Source organism: Silene latifolia, chromosome 9 (assembly GCF_048544455.1).
Source record: "Silene latifolia isolate original U9 population chromosome 9, ASM4854445v1, whole genome shotgun sequence".
In the NCBI taxonomy this organism is placed as follows: domain Eukaryota; kingdom Viridiplantae; phylum Streptophyta; class Magnoliopsida; order Caryophyllales; family Caryophyllaceae; genus Silene; species Silene latifolia.
In genome coordinates, this window is record NC_133534.1 from 13,679,263 (window position 1) to 13,694,503 (window position 15,241).

General features: G+C 36.6%; 4 protein-coding genes across 4 annotated transcripts; 3 read left to right on the forward strand and 1 right to left on the reverse strand.

Moving 5' to 3' along the window:
- The first annotated feature begins 85 nt into the window (after positions 1 to 85).
- LOC141599136 (sialyltransferase-like protein 1) lies at positions 86 to 7,797 on the forward strand. The gene is made up of 11 exons (XM_074419061.1): positions 86 to 462; positions 641 to 723; positions 2,095 to 2,181; positions 2,287 to 2,364; positions 2,448 to 2,539; positions 2,691 to 2,892; positions 4,889 to 4,979; positions 5,350 to 5,408; positions 5,949 to 6,097; positions 6,529 to 6,610; positions 6,917 to 7,797. Exons 1-11 carry the CDS (start codon positions 342 to 344, stop codon positions 7,310 to 7,312), a joined length of 1,440 nt encoding a protein of 479 aa, XP_074275162.1. The 5' UTR covers positions 86 to 341; the 3' UTR covers positions 7,313 to 7,797.
- Positions 7,798 to 8,768: 971 nt separating this feature from the next.
- Positions 8,769 to 9,659, forward strand: LOC141599140 (light-regulated protein, chloroplastic). The gene is made up of 3 exons (XM_074419064.1): positions 8,769 to 9,091; positions 9,182 to 9,343; positions 9,469 to 9,659. The coding sequence occupies exons 1-3, from the start codon at positions 8,919 to 8,921 to the stop codon at positions 9,545 to 9,547; spliced, it is 414 nt and encodes a 137-aa protein (XP_074275165.1). The 5' UTR covers positions 8,769 to 8,918; the 3' UTR covers positions 9,548 to 9,659.
- A 413-nt stretch (positions 9,660 to 10,072) lies between these two features.
- Positions 10,073 to 12,654, forward strand: LOC141599137 (putative pentatricopeptide repeat-containing protein At2g01510). Its single transcript, XM_074419062.1, has one exon. It carries the CDS (start codon positions 10,157 to 10,159, stop codon positions 12,611 to 12,613), a length of 2,457 nt encoding a protein of 818 aa, XP_074275163.1. The 5' UTR covers positions 10,073 to 10,156; the 3' UTR covers positions 12,614 to 12,654.
- A 164-nt stretch (positions 12,655 to 12,818) lies between these two features.
- On the reverse strand, positions 12,819 to 14,544 carry LOC141599139 (peroxidase 5-like). Its single transcript, XM_074419063.1, has 4 exons — positions 14,233 to 14,544; positions 13,822 to 14,013; positions 13,526 to 13,691; positions 12,819 to 13,390 (listed from the first exon to the last, which is right to left on the reverse strand). The coding sequence occupies exons 1-4, from the start codon at positions 14,449 to 14,451 to the stop codon at positions 12,972 to 12,974; spliced, it is 996 nt and encodes a 331-aa protein (XP_074275164.1). The 5' UTR covers positions 14,452 to 14,544; the 3' UTR covers positions 12,819 to 12,971.
- Between the last annotated feature and the right edge of the window lie 697 nt (positions 14,545 to 15,241).

Sequence of the window (15,241 nt, forward strand, 5' to 3'; positions counted from 1 at the left end):
CAATTTTGGGGGAAGACACGACACGCGGGCCAACCCAGCACGGCCCACTGCCTACTCTAGTCTCACGTCAACCAAACACCCTGCTAAAAAAAAAAAAAGTTACCATCAATCCTTTGTTTTCATCGGATCTAGTCGGGGCTCTCTGGCCTCAACGTAAAAATTAACACAAAACAAATCCTCCATAACAATTTTGCAAAGTGAATGAGGAAGATTAATCAATCACTAATATCGTAATTCATCACAATTTTAAGCTAAAACCATATATGTTAAAGTGTTATTTACAGAATCAAAATTGCTTCAGCATTTGGGTAAACCTCATTTCATAAGTACAGATCAAAATAATGATGGGTTCAAATCACAGTAACATTCATTCCAAACGCAAACATTCAAGCATGCATCTTGTTGCTGTGCTTGTTTGTTTTTGTCTCTTTGTCTTTTTCATTCAATCTTCCATCTTTAGCGGTTTGTTCTCTCTTTTAATCCCTTATTTTTGCTTGATTTTTCTGGGTTTCATTGGAATTTGCTTGCTGAATATTTCTGGGTTTTTTTTGGGTTTATTTAGGTTCTAATTTCATGAGTTTTAATGGGTTTTGCTGGAATTTGGTTGCTGAATTTTTCTGGGTTGTTTTGGTTTTGGCAGGTGGAGTAAAAAAGATAGATCTTTCTAATAGATTGGAGGTGGAAGTATTATCACAGTTTCAAACTAGTGTTCAACAATGTGTGGTAAGCTTATACTTCTTTTCACTTGATTTTGTTGTTGTTAATTGCTCAATGTTTGTGATACTCTTTCTGTCTCATTCATTTGTTTACTTTTATATTCATTGTGAGGGGTATTTTAATCAAAGGTAAACAAATGATTCGGACGGAGGGAGTAGTATATTGGAGTAGTACTAGTAGTAATCTTGTGTTGGTTTGTATGCAAATGGTGATTCAATTTTGAATTTTGAGGACATCTTCAATTTTCAATCATGCCTCCTTTCATTCAAAAGTGTGAAATTTGTAATCTTTGCATTGGTGGGTATTGAATTAAATGGCAATCATATAACTCGGAATACATGTTGGTCACCTTTACGGTGGATGGTGGTGTGTAGAGTATCATAGGAGTATTTGTTTGGTATATTCCTATAATACTACTATTACTTCATATGTTATGTACCCGTCTCCTAGAATTTTCTTGATGCTCCCATCGTTTGAAATGTCTATCAGTCGATCTTGATTTCAGAATGTAGCATCAGCGTTATTCTAATTACAAAGAAGCGAGAGACATGAATACATATTTGATTAGGTCTTTTTTCCTTTCTCAAGGTCTGTCATAACTAGTTTGCGTATATGGAGTATAGATGATGAGTCCAAACATGTTGTTTTTCTTCGAGGCGTGTGCTAATATCCTTTCACTGAGTCGAGTTCTCACTTTTCCGTGCTCTTCTATGGGACATTTGACAGTTTCTTGTGTCCTCCATTTCATACTTGTGTTTTAGGACAACGTTAAATTGTCGACAGTCCCACTCTCAATTTACTCTTATGGCATGTCACTCCACTGAACACTGATGCTTTTACCTATTATATCATGGAATGGTTACACTTTTATGGATATAATAGTAGGATGGAAGGGGAGGAGGGGACATGGAGTCATGTTATTTTCCTTCCAAATCTCTCCTATGTTGGATGACTTGATTTGGCTTAATTTTCCTTCCATTTCTTTCAAACCCAATTCTAACTCTAAGTTTTTATAAAAGAAATCCGGACTTCGATTTTTAAAACCTATAAGTTTACCCGGCTTTTGTATTATGTTTCACTCCCCTTTTGTTTTTCACTTTTTCTTTTCTATTTTTTCGCATTTTTGAGGTGTGCGTTCACCCATGGACGGTTCTAAAGGATGATTCATGTCAGCCGACCCCAAATCATTTTGGGATTAAGGCTCTGATGTTGTTGTTGTTGCTGTTGTAAACAACGGCGTTTGTTGAAGCTGATGGTTATACTTTATATCTCATATAATGTGTAAGCAATATCTTGCTGGATCAGCTACTTGTTATTTGCACTTCATTATGCCACCTGTATTATTACAATACTTACTATTTTGAGAAGTGTATGTAGGCAAACAGAGGACTTGGGCTTACTGCTGATATTATTGACCACTGCAAATTAAAACTTAAGTATCCTGAAGGGACTAATAGCACATGGGTACATCACTATATCTTGTTTAGTTATTGCATCTGCCTTGTTGTTTTTAAGAAAGTAATTTGATCAACTAATTTGATGAGCAATATGTTGTAATTTGATGTTCAGGTCAATCAGCAGTTTAAGAAGAAGGAACCGTTGGAGTATGAATATGATGTCTGTGAAGCAATTTTGCTTTGGGAACAGGTCGCACTTCTGATTTAGCAGTGTATGTATTACGGTCCTTTAACTTTTAGTCTTTTACTCAATAAAGCTGGTGTTTATTGCAGTATCGCAATGTTACAACAGTATTGACGCGAGAGTATCTAGATGTCCGTCCAGATGGATGGTTTGACTATGCAGCAAAAAGGATAGCCCAATTGTATGATTCTGAGCCTGAAGAAACTTTCGCCTATTTGTTTTCCTTTTAACATTTAATTCAATTCTATGTGTGCCGTATCTAAAGTTGATTTGCTTGTGTTAGTGTTTCACTGAAATGGTTTACGTTCTTTTGTTCTTTTCTGCTCGGTCAGAGGAGCTAAAAAATGCTACAATCAGTCCCTTTGTGATGAGCTTCTTAGTCCAATCTTGCCGGCAAAACCCCCTTTTCATCCACGGCAATTTGAAAGATGTGCGGTTGTTGGGAATTCTGGAGATCTATTATTGACAGAATTTGGTGAAGAAATTGACAGTCATGATGCAGTGATACGAGACAACGAGGCTCCCGTTAATGAGGTAATTGCAGACGCAGTACATAAGAATATCGGATAATTCACTTCTCTTAGATTAAGTATAGTGTTTAAACTCTAATGCAGCAACTGTTTCTTACCATGCGTATTTGCTCTGTAGACTGCGGCTTGGTTACTATTTGACACGTCAGTCGTGTACCTGTCAAAAATAAACTAACTAAACTAACTATATAGCTAGGGAAGTCAGGTCGATCTCCTCAGGGAGGCAAGATATCTGTAGAAGTCCGTCTATTTGGTCACAAATAGGGGGGGGGGGTGTTTGAATTGTTTTCTAAACTACGAAGTTTAAAGGAAGAGAAATAGAGACAAGAGCAGTAAAGGCAAGAGAATAGGATTAACTATCAAGAGAGAAGGGACATGTCAGGATTTCGGGTCACTACGGCAGTCCAGTGACTCAACTGTAAACAACTCAGACGAATTAATGTAAGACGGATGTGGAAAGGTCCTTTCGGTCCACTTTCTATCCTAAAACACCACTAACTTAACTTTCATTCTCATTAGGGTAGTCTACTGTTCATAGCAGGCCTATTTAGTCCAATCTTTCGATCTAGGATTAATTTTAGCCAGATTAAAGAGATGACTCAGAAGCGTGCACTCAACTAAGTCGATAAATACAATTAAATTGCTATGGTGACAGGATCTCACAATTAATTCATCTAATTCATTTACTACATCGTCACATTCCTACCGCAGACCCCTAATCCCAACATGAAAGGGGTTTAGTTACTCATATCGCTAATTAAACTATCAAAACTAACAGCAGATAAATTACCAGCATTCAACATATTAAAACTATAATTAAATTGCATAAAGAGTAAATTAGAGCAAGGAATAAACGAAGTAAATAAGAAATTAAAGCAAACAAACGATTGATTATTATAAGAGAAGAGAAAGGAATTACAATCGTGCGAATCCGGCCTAAAGAACACAAAATCCGAGCAAAATAAATCCGAGAACAAGGTTACAGTAAATGAGGAAAAGCAACGCAGTAAAGTTTTTGACAGTAGCTAAATTAGATAATGGAAGATAGATCCTAATGACCTAGTAAAGCGTGCTTAAATAGAAAAGTTAATAAGTTTAACGAAATAAAACACTCACGGGCTAAATAAAAGCCCATAACAGAGAAAACCACTCGATCGAGTGGAATAAAACCACTCGATCGAGCAAAACCTCAGCATAATCTACTCGATCGAGTAGATAGTTACTCGATCGAGTAACTCAACTTTCATCAACTTCTGGATCGAGTAGAAAACGACTCGATCGACCAACCGGGGACGTAAAAACCACTCGATCGAGTGGTAAAACTGCTCGATCGAGTCCTTGTCTTCAAAAAAGCTCAAGTCCACGCCCGACTGCCTCGTAAACCGTGCCTTGACGCTTCCCAACGCAGTATCTCACTCTGGAAAAATCCCGTCTCCTCTAAATGCATGCAAAAAGGACGAAAAAGAGTACGATTCCACTACTTTCGCGTTCATTTCTACAAAATGGACAAAACGAACCAAAGTAGCCAATTCGGGGCAAAATACTATAAAAACAGTATAAAAATGCATAGAAGTACGTGCTAAAATAGGCTAAAAAGACTATATATTATGCACGTATCACTATTGTCATCACTTTCCTCCTCGAAACCCTTTTTTTGTTAAAAAAGTATCTGAGTTTTATTTATTCCTATGAAAAATGGTCAATCTTCTGATGTTAAAATTTAATAATTTCGCAGCTGAAGTTTTAAACACTACAGATACATAGACAATCTCAGTTTTGGCAAATCAATGTGTGATAATTAAAACCTTCTACCACATGTTGCACAGTTACTACTGAACCTAGCACTGCATCATGTGTGCCTGTTTTTGCCTACTTTCAAAATTTGCATTCTCTTTTCCATCCTTCTTTCTCCGGTTTCTGTTTTTTTTTTTTTTTTTTTTTTTTAAATCATGAGGTGGGTACGAAGGCGCTATCTCATTTCCTTTCATGGTATAATGCAGAAATATGCGAAATATGTTGGCCTGAAGAGGACTTTTCGCCTTGGAGTCAGAGGTGTTGCTCGTAACATGATTAAAATTCTGAAAGGAGCGCGTAAGTTGGAAGTCTTTTTTAATGTTTGGTTAATAGTTTCTCGTTTATCCTTCCCCCTATGATTAAATGTCAAAGTTACTCCTTGTGAAGCAAATGCAAAGGCATGCCTCTCAACTCTCGTGAACTACAGCCTTGAAACTTGTGATTGACAAGGGTCTAGGGGGCAGATGCCCATTTACATGTATCTTTTAATTCTATTCAGTTTTTCCATCCCTTTTTGTTCTCATTTTGGGAGATAAGTATGAAGACAGTTGAAACACTCTTTGTGAAAAACTGAAAACAGAAGTAATATTTGTAAGTGAGGGTTGGTGACATTGCAGTTTTGTGGAGAATATGGGCAATAATTCTGACCTACTTGAATTTCGTGCAGCTGAAGAAGTATTCATCATTAAAAGTGTGATTCACAGGGATTTCAATGAGATGATAAAGGTGATTTTATATTTTATTGAGTTTATATGATTGTTCTTTGTTGTAATGCTGGTTCAGTATTCTTTCTACATTGGCCTTGTGTTGCAATTGACTTAAAACAATGCGATAGAACTATTGTTATTGATGTTCGAGTAATGAAGCACAAGCGAAGCATATACCTCATTGCTTATTTATCTCTCCTCATTATCCATATCTTTGCTTTCTGAGTCTGCCCTATTTACATGGGAAGATTTAGGACCTTTTTATTTGAAAGGTTCGACTGTTAAGTCTTGTAAATGTTAGGATTATTGCTGTTTTTTATGAGTTAATAGGCTTTACATTCCTTCCAAAGACGTGTGTTCCATCATCTGTCATAAAAGTTTTGTACAAGGGTTGGGTCTGTCTATCGGAAATGAAAACATTTATTATCTGGTTTCTATCATGTGTTTAGAGATAAGATAAGCAGTGAATTCATGTATCTATCTGTTGCCGAGAAATTTGTTACGGCTATTATGCATCAATATTTGTTAATTTTAACTAAACTTTTCTTTCTTGTGGCAGAGTATCGCAAATCCTGTTTATCTGTTCCAGGGAATTGTGCTGCGAAGAGGGGCCAAAGGGACAGGGATGAAATCTATAGAACTAGCACTTTCAATGTGTGACATTGTTGACATATATGGTTTCACTGTTGACCCTGGCTACAAAGAATGGTGAGTTTTATTTTTCGACATCACAACCTTAATCCCAAAATTATTTGGCATCGAGTTTTTTTCCCCCCAACAATCAACTCTTTTACTTTTTTCTGTTTGCAAATTGACATGTCAGTGTGACTGCAATTCATTTAGCTTTAAATACTTTCATGGTTTCAGTTTCTTCAAATAGTGGAGGAAAATAACTGCAAGATCAAGTACATGTTAAATCCTGATTTGTTTTAAGCATTTAGGATTTGAGGTCATATTTGCAAATTACAACAGCCGTTATGTTGCTCAATCTGTTTTGTACCCCGTAGTTGGTAATTTGCTCACTAAACGTTTATGTGGCCATACTTTCATTTTCATCACTCTCATACCTACATTTACCTATATAAAATAATGGTGTATGAAGAATTTTTTAATTAATGATGACATTTCCATTCCTATAGGACCAGATATTTCTCCGAACCAAAGAAGGGCCACAATCCACTTCAAGGAAGAGCATACTATCAGCTACTGGAATGCCTGGGGGTATGTGATTATTATTTCCTCGGTCCCAGCCAATAGTCATTAATTTACCGTTGTTTCTGGATCAAAGTTTGATGTAAGCATGTGCAAATCGGCTAGTGTCCCACAATAGTGCTCCACCATACAAAACTTGCCTAAATAAGAACGTAATCGATTGGTTGAGAAGGGCCAAAATGGAATACGTAAATTATTGGCTGGGGGAGAGACAGTGACTCAGGGAGTACTTTTAAATAATCAACAACTCCCCCTTTGTTATGCATGTCAGCATGTGTACTCTGGATCATCGGTTTTTGCTTCTTTTCAACACAGGTTATAAGGATACATTCCCCAATGAGGGCTCAAAGGAACGAAGACTGGTCGGACATACCAAGTCGAGATGCGATCAAGAGAGCTCATGGTGCTGCAATACGTTTAAAGCAGCACGAGACAACGGGTCAGTTTAATGATGCTGGACAGTTCAGAAATTGCAAGTTCTGGGGTGAGAAAGGCGCAGACTACAATGGGCCCGTCTCTGGTACTCCAGACATGAGTGAGGTCAGGAAAACGTCAAACTACAGTAAGTGGGAGTTGATGCCTTTTGAGAACCTAAGAGAGGAAGCTCAAGAATACTACAAGCAAATGGAAGGAGTTTCTTTGTATAAGGTTGATGGTAATAAATTGGATGATTTGGTTTGTGTAAGACATTCTACGAGATCTGCAGACTGATCAATGTTTTTGGCCTGGGAGCTGTTTTCCGCAGTGAGACGTGTATGAGTCCATCTCACAGGTGACACCGACTCTATACATATGTATTTCCCCGCTAAATATTTGGTAAATGGGTTGGTCTCACATGTAAGACCGTCTTATATAAGCACGAGTTTGGATGTTGTGTTGGATTGTTTGGGGAGCTTCTCATCGACAATCAAACGACTGGTGAGGCTCTGAATCTGGAAACATATTGTAGGATAGTGAGTTAGTGACAGTGTACTAGTGTAGCAGACTTATAACTGGCAAGTCTATAACTATACCATGTTAGGTCACAAAATGGCATTCTAGATTTCGAGCTGATGTATTTTGTTCTTTCTATTTTTTATTTTTTGGAGCATGAAGATTGGGAGATTTGGTAGCCTCTGCCCTCTACTACTGTTGTGATGTACGTTTGTAAAACTTCAGAAAGTTAGGAAGTATTTAACAGATGAAATTTATTTTTCTTTGTCTCGTCTTGAATTCTGCATATTTATGGTCGCCTGATCTGGGCCATTTTCTCATTAGCATGATACGGTTACACACTTAGGCTCTGTTTAGTAAAAACTAACTGAAACCTGAAAAGAGAACTGATAAAGTAGTTGAAAATTAAGAACTGATAAGGTAGCTGATTATATAAAAAAATGTTTGGAAAACCAACTGAAAAGGTAACTGCTTTTGATGAAATGACGTAAAATGATATGATAATTATTTAATAGTATAGATTTAAAGGGTAAAAACGGAAAATCAAATCAGGTACATGAAATCTCAAATGCTACTTTAGGTAGCATTTCATTTCAGGTAATTTATTTGGTTTAATAAGTTACTTGCCAAACGCTTACAAAAAAATAAGGTATCTGAAATTTTGGTCAAATAAGCTACTTTGACCAAATCAGGTACCTGAAATACCTTGCCAAACGGACCAGTTCATAGACTATACATCTGAGGTAGTATCTCTTATTGTTTATTTTCTGAGTTTTATTTTAAAATTTTTGAGTTCTGCTTTAATATAAAGTTTTTGAGCACATTTACTAAAAATTACACTAAAAAAAAATATAATATTGCTCAAAAACTATATTTATAAATGGTAATATGCTCAGAAAAAATGTGTATATGCTCATTTAAAAACTACAAGGTCTGAGGTACTACCTCAGATGCGTAATCATTTTTCTCCCAAACAGAGCCTTAGCTATGGTTAAGAATTTAAGATCCAGACATATTTGCTCTGGTCTGATTGACTCGAAACAGCTATACTCGAAACATATTTACACATTTAAACAATTATTGATCACAAATTCTCAAGAGTGTCCTAGATATTTTGTTATGACATTTCAACATCAAAATGATAATAATGTCAAATAACTCCAAGATGATGGGTACTTGGTAAGTTTTCCTCATCCCTTGGCAAATAATCTTTGCCATGTAAGCTCCTACCCTTATCCAAAATCAATATTATCCTTTAAAAAAATAAACACCATTTCTTTCACTATAAATTCAACTAACTCTTATACTATACTATTCACTAAACCAAAAATCAACATACAAATTATATTGCTAAAAAATAACAAATTAAAACCCTAGACCAAAAATGCAGACTGCATCAACATGCATAGTCCAACCATTTTTTCCTTCAAAAAATGGTGTAATAAGAGTAAACTCCCCTCACAAACAACCCTTCTTTACTACCACCCATGCCTCTCCCCTTAAGGCCGTTTCGGGTTCCTTTGAACCATTATCTGTTAACTACAACTCTCCAACTTCGTAAGCTTCAACTTTCGTCATTTTTCCCTTGGTTATCTTTGATCAGTCATTTGTTTACGTATTTTCATTTAGTACGTCATGTGTATGTAGGGTGTTTCCTGCAGAAGCATGCGAGACAGTAGGAGGAGATGCTTGTTCTGCAAATATGTATCCTGAAGTGAAACTCAGTAAATCAGAAGAGAAGGGTAACAAAAAAGTTACCATTGAACAGGTTGACAGGGACTACTTTGATTACAATAGTCAATCTAAGAGGTAATAATACAAATACTTCGTATTTAATTATGACGATGTTAAGTGTCACCCTCTCATTTGTCCTTATGTCGAGTTTATACTTGTAGTATTGTGAAACTAATTGTAAAAATGTGACATATTTGCAGTGTGTTAATGGGAGAGGCATGTGATGATCTTGGAGGTCAATTTTGTGAGGCTCCTTACAAGAGTGGTGTCTACCACTAGGATCTTAAATTATTTCTCATGGATTGATTGAGTTATGTTTACTATATATGTATATATGATATATCTATGTATATATAATAGATGGAATAATGGAAGTCGGGTTTGTAATCAACGTCTATTGTGTAGACTAGCTTTGAGTATAAATTTAAACCGCTATAACTCGTTCTCTGAGCAACAACTCAAGATGACTTTCGACTAATAATGACACTCAACCTGGTTGATCCTGATAACAAAACTTAATAATGCGTCAAATAAGATCATATTGCCAATTTTTAACTGGTTTAATATAAAACTAAAATAAATGCACCTAAAAAGTAAAAATAACATTAGCATGAAATTTTTGTTAGTCAAAAACTTCGGATAAACTAAAATGTATGCTTGACCAAACTCGTTACCCGATAAAAACCTAACCCGACTACGGCCCCACATGAACCAGACTCGACTCGCACTGATTAATTAACAAGGCATAACCCTAACCCGAGATGACCCTACTTGTTTTAGCTCGACTCAGTCATAAACTCATAACCGACCCGAGTAACCGATCGCCCCTCTACACTTGCAAGAAGAAAACGCTCTAGTTAGTGACACAGAGTCACACACCAATCTCCTATGAACCAAAAATATTGGTCAAATGCAGTCTACAAAATTTCATCCTCAATTAAAACCCGTCAATCAATTAGACCACAATCCAACCCCCAAAATGTCATCGACGCCCGAATCATCAAAACGGGTTTTGACCCGAACACGACACGATCCAATTTCCAAATGGAAAAGCTACTCAAAAGTGGACAACTTTCTAAAGCACGCCAACTGTTTGATGAAATGCCTAACAGAAACATTTTCACTATTAACACTTTAATTTCAGGTTATGTCAGATCAGGTGACCTTACTAATGCAAGGAAATTGTTTGATGACATGGTTTCTCGGACTAATGTGACGTGGACAATTTTGATTGGTGGGTATGTTAAGTATAACAACCCCATTGAAGCTTTTAAGCTTTATGTTGGAATGTATGACAGTGGGACTATGCCTGATCATGTTACTTTTGCGACGCTGTTATCGGGTTTTGACGATGAACAGACGATGAATGAAATGGTTCAGGTTCATGCCCATGTTGTGAAATTAGGGTTTAGTTCAGCTAAGACAGTGTGCAATACTCTGGTGGACTGTTATTGCAAGTGTTGTTACTTGGGTTTGGGTTTTAAATTGTTTAATGAAATGTCGGAGAGAGATTCGGTTAGTTATAATGCAATGATTACTGGGTATACAAGTGATGGAATGAATAGGGAAGGGATTGAACTCTTTTTGGGTATGCAGAAAGCGGGTTTTCGACCTTCTGAGTTCACGTTTGCGTCTATTCTTGGAGCTGGTGTTGGGCTTAGGGATTTGTTTTTTGGTCAGCAGATTCATGCTTTTATCGTAAAGATGAACTTTGTTTGGAATGTTTTTGTGGCTAATGCTTTGCTCGATTTTTACTCAAAGAATGATCATGTTGATTTCTCGGAAAGACTGTTCGCTGAAATGCCAAAAGTTGATGGTGTTTCGTACAACATTGTCATCTCCGGTCTTTCATGGGAAGCGGAGTATGGGAAGGCTCTCGCCCTTTTCAAGGAACTGCAAAACGCGGGATTTGACAAAAGGAATTTCCCTTTCTCGACTTTGTTAAGTTTAGCCGCTTACACGCTTAACTTAGATATAGGTAGACAAATTCATTGCCAGTGTATTATGACAACATCGTCATCTGAACTTCAAATAGAAAACTCTCTTATAGATATGTACGCTAGATGCGGTAGGTTTGAGGAAGCGAATATCATCTTCAGATCTCAATCTCACAGGGGTACAGTTCCGTGGACATCCATGATTTCGGCTTTCGTTCAGCAGGGGTACCATGAGGAAGGCTTGAATGTATTCGTTGAAATGGGTAGGGCTAAAGTCGGCCCAGATCAGGCGACCTTTGCTAGCATCTTAAGGGCTACTGCCAGTCTGGCATCGATAACACTTGGAAAACAATTGCATTCATCTGTACTCAAGTTAGGGTTCATTTCCAATGTCTTCTGTGGATGTGCATTATTAGATATGTATGCAAAATGTGGTTCTATGAAAGATGCTGATAGGGCTTTTCACGAGATGCCTAACAGGAATATCGTGTCTTGGAACGCTATGATTTCTGCATTTGCTCAGGATGGTGATGGTGCAGGTACAATTAGAACATTTGAGCACATGGTTTCATCGGGTTTTCAACCCGACTCTGTGACTTTGCTTAATGTTCTTACTGCTTGTAGCCACCGAGGGCTTGTCGATGATGGAATAATGTATTTCAATAACATGACTGAAATATACAATGTCAAGCCTAGGAGAGAGCATTATGTCACAATGGTTGATATTTTTTGTCGAAATGGGCTTTTTGAACAGGCGAAGAAGCTAATGGCGGAAATGCCCTGCGTCCCTGACGAGATAATGCTGTCATCGATTCTAAACTCGTGTAGGATCCATAAGAACCTAGAGCTTGCCAAAGAAGTGTCGGAAAAACTATTTAATATGGAGATCAGAGACGCTGCTCCTTATGTGAACATGTCAAATATCTATGCAGTATCCGGGCAATGGGACAAAGTAGCCAAAGTAAAGATGGCAATGAGGGAACGAGGCGTTAAGAAGGTACCGGGATATAGTTGGGTTGAGATTGCCCACAAGACGCATACTTTCTCAGCAAATGACAAGAACCATCCAAGATGGGAAGAAATCAGGAAAAAAATTGAATGTCTTTCAAAGAGGATGGAGGAAGAAGGGTACAAACCAGATACGAGCTGTGTACATCATGACTGGGATGAAGAAATGAAAGCAGAGTCCCTGAAATACCACAGTGAACGCATCGCTATTGCATTTGCGTTGATCAGCACGCCAGAAGGCGCACCAATTTTGATAATGAAGAACTTAAGGGCTTGTGCAGATTGTCATGCTGCCATTAAGATAATCTCGAAGATAGTTGACAGGGAAATTACTGTGAGGGATTCGAGTAGATTTCATCATTTTCGAGATGGATGTTGTTCTTGTGATGATTACTGGTAAAACAAGCTTCCATGATTTATATGAGAAGGTATGATTCCAACTCACTAGTCATGTTATTATTGAATGTTGCATAACTTAGGACCGAGAACCAGACCTAAATATATTATGTCCTACCGATGATTCATTCCAGTTTTAATGTCCAAGTCGAAAATTGCTCAAGGGTTAAGACTGCCACATTCATTCCCTTTTGAACTTTCTACAAGTGTTTAAACTTGATAGATTATAGAAAATAGTTACAACATTGTAATATTTGGAAAAACGAAACGAAAACAAAAATAAGGATACATTTTTATCAGACTGTGGTCTAGATTGAAATTAAAACAATAAACTTGATGAATGAACACAGCATTCTTCTAACTTAGTTGATAACCCGACAATTTAAACGGATCTCTCCATCAGTACCCTCAAGAACTTGAATTTTACCCATCTTTACCATGGCAGCCGTAAATTTATTTAACCAGAACAACTTATCCTTGGCAAACCTTTTTACGGAGCTAGCTGTGGTAGGGTCAGTCAAAAGAGCGTGATCAGAAGTAAATAATCCCTTGTTAGCTAAAATGTTGGCATAGTATCTAGTATCCGTCTTCAACGGAGTATCCGGATCCATGGGAACCACGGTAGTCGTGTCAGTGCTTGCTTGTGGGCAAGCTTGCTGTAATTGTGCTGCATATGTTGAGTTTAAGGTAGGATCCGGCCCATTTGTTCCGCTGAAGTTGTATAATCTGTTGTCGACTTGTGTGAGCGTTGTGCAATGAGACCGTCCTATTGTATGTGCTCCTGTTTTATTTGCAAGTTTCCGACATTGGAGAACAATACTGAGGTTAATAACCCGAAGTAGAAGTAGTAGTTCTTCTGGTTATTCAAAAAATGACTAAGACACCCTAAAATGTTACGAGTGAATATTTTGGTTACCTGAAAGGACGACCATGTCGTCAAGAGATAGACCTTTGCTTAAGAAACTTGTGTTGAGCAAATTAAGGTGTAATTGAGGTCCAGGGAGATTTGGGAACGCATCCGCGGTTAATGAAATTCTGCCATCCCTTCTACCAGACGGAACGGAATAAAACAACCCTTGTGTCTGAAATTATAATTTCATACAAATTAACAATATGCTTTAATTTCATTTAAAATTGTACATATATAATCGATTTTATAGGAGTTTTAATTGTGTATGCATGAGTAGTGTAAACACTTGTGAGTATACTTACTATCTTGACACTGTCTCTTGCTGCAAAAGCCAATATATCAGCACAAGAAACGGTCTTTTTGCATCTAGCTTCGATCCTCTTCTTTGCATTGTCAATTACTTCGAATCCTCTTAAACTTGGATTGTTCGCTGGTGAATCTTTCTCAGCCGTGTTATTAGTAGTGGAGTCGATGAGAACTGATCCATCACATCCCTGAAAATAAAAACAATAATTACGATTACAAATTTAGTTTTATTCTAATATTACTTGTAGTTTATATTTTCAATGGTAAAAGACTCTTAATGTTTCCTCTGTCATGCAGTAATTACAAGACAGTCTATGACGCAATTTTCATTATGGGTCATTATTACGATAAACATTCATTTTTTTTATACAAATGCATGCAAGAGATATCGATGATCGTAAGCTTACCCTAACAAAGCAATCATGAAAATGGAGTCGAACAAGACCAGGAGCGATCCCAGGGTTAGTAGCGAAGGCTAACGCAACTTCTTCTCGAACAATTTTTTCAGCTGACGGACATGAATAGTTATAAAACCCGACTTGAAGCTCAGCTTCAAGACTCGAAAACACTGAAAATAAAACAAGTACAAGAATAGAAGTGCAAATCTGCATCTTTTTTGAGTTCATTGTAATTAAACTGTGTTATTAGTAGTTTGTTTGCTGTTTAATTTGTAAGAATTATGGACTAACTTCTGACCATTTTATAGTCAAAAAATAAGATTATAGTAATACAAAAATACAAATATAACGTTGACAAGAACGTGCACACAAAATCCTATTATTGGCTGTTGACAAATTTGCACATCATTCGGAGTTTCGGACATACTTGTACAAGTTTACACATTTTTGTCTTTCGTAGCAATTCATAGTGGACTTAATGAATTTTTAAAAAAAATTACACTTTCTATAAAATTGAATTGGTAAAAAAACAAATGTTTTAGGTTATATTTATGCGAGAAGTAATTAAATTTGAATTTGAGTCAATATGATTGGATCCAATTAAAGATTACATGGCATAATTTCGGTAAATTAACTTGATTTGACGAATTAGCCTGCAGAAATTTAAATTACATTGTAGTTTGTAAAACCCTTTTGTCTGTGTGTGTCAATTTACCGTCTATATAAAAGATACTACGATAAATTTCCCAAGTTTTTTTTACAATCTAATTAAAAATAAAAATAGTACTAAAACTGTCACGAATGATATAAAATAGTTCACTAATAAAACAATTAGTAGATTATACAACCAGTTGTATACGGTTGTATGGTGTAGAATCCGAGCTGTGTACTAAAGTTTTCGAGCTTTGTTAAAAAGAATCTGAGCTATGCTTTAAAGTTTTTGAAATCACACACTCAAACATAAAAAAAATAACTTTTACAAAACTCAATAAAATTGCACATAAGCTCGGATTAATGT

What these genes read in the sequence shown, in the direction of transcription:
- LOC141599137 (XM_074419062.1), top strand. Translation starts at nt 10,157, where the DNA reads ATGAACCAAAAATATTGGTCAAATGCAGTCTACAAAATTTCATCCTCA.
- LOC141599139 (XM_074419063.1), bottom strand. Translation starts at nt 14,451, where the DNA reads ATGAACTCAAAAAAGATGCAGATTTGCACTTCTATTCTTGTACTTGTT. An exon ending in CAAGAGACAGTGTCAAGATA is followed by an intron (nt 13,692 to 13,821) that starts GTAAGTATACTC and finishes TTATAATTTCAG; the next exon opens with ACACAAGGGTTGTTTTATTC. An exon ending in CGACATGGTCGTCCTTTCAG is followed by an intron (nt 13,391 to 13,525) that starts GTAACCAAAATA and finishes CAAATAAAACAG; the next exon opens with GAGCACATACAATAGGACGG.
- LOC141599140 (XM_074419064.1), top strand. Translation starts at nt 8,919, where the DNA reads ATGCAGACTGCATCAACATGCATAGTCCAACCATTTTTTCCTTCAAAA. An exon ending in AACTACAACTCTCCAACTTC is followed by an intron (nt 9,092 to 9,181) that starts GTAAGCTTCAAC and finishes ATGTGTATGTAG; the next exon opens with GGTGTTTCCTGCAGAAGCAT. An exon ending in TACAATAGTCAATCTAAGAG is followed by an intron (nt 9,344 to 9,468) that starts GTAATAATACAA and finishes ACATATTTGCAG; the next exon opens with TGTGTTAATGGGAGAGGCAT.
- LOC141599136 (XM_074419061.1), top strand. Translation starts at nt 342, where the DNA reads ATGATGGGTTCAAATCACAGTAACATTCATTCCAAACGCAAACATTCA. An exon ending in TAAAATTCTGAAAGGAGCGC is followed by an intron (nt 4,980 to 5,349) that starts GTAAGTTGGAAG and finishes AATTTCGTGCAG; the next exon opens with CTGAAGAAGTATTCATCATT. An exon ending in AGCTACTGGAATGCCTGGGG is followed by an intron (nt 6,611 to 6,916) that starts GTATGTGATTAT and finishes TTTTCAACACAG; the next exon opens with GTTATAAGGATACATTCCCC.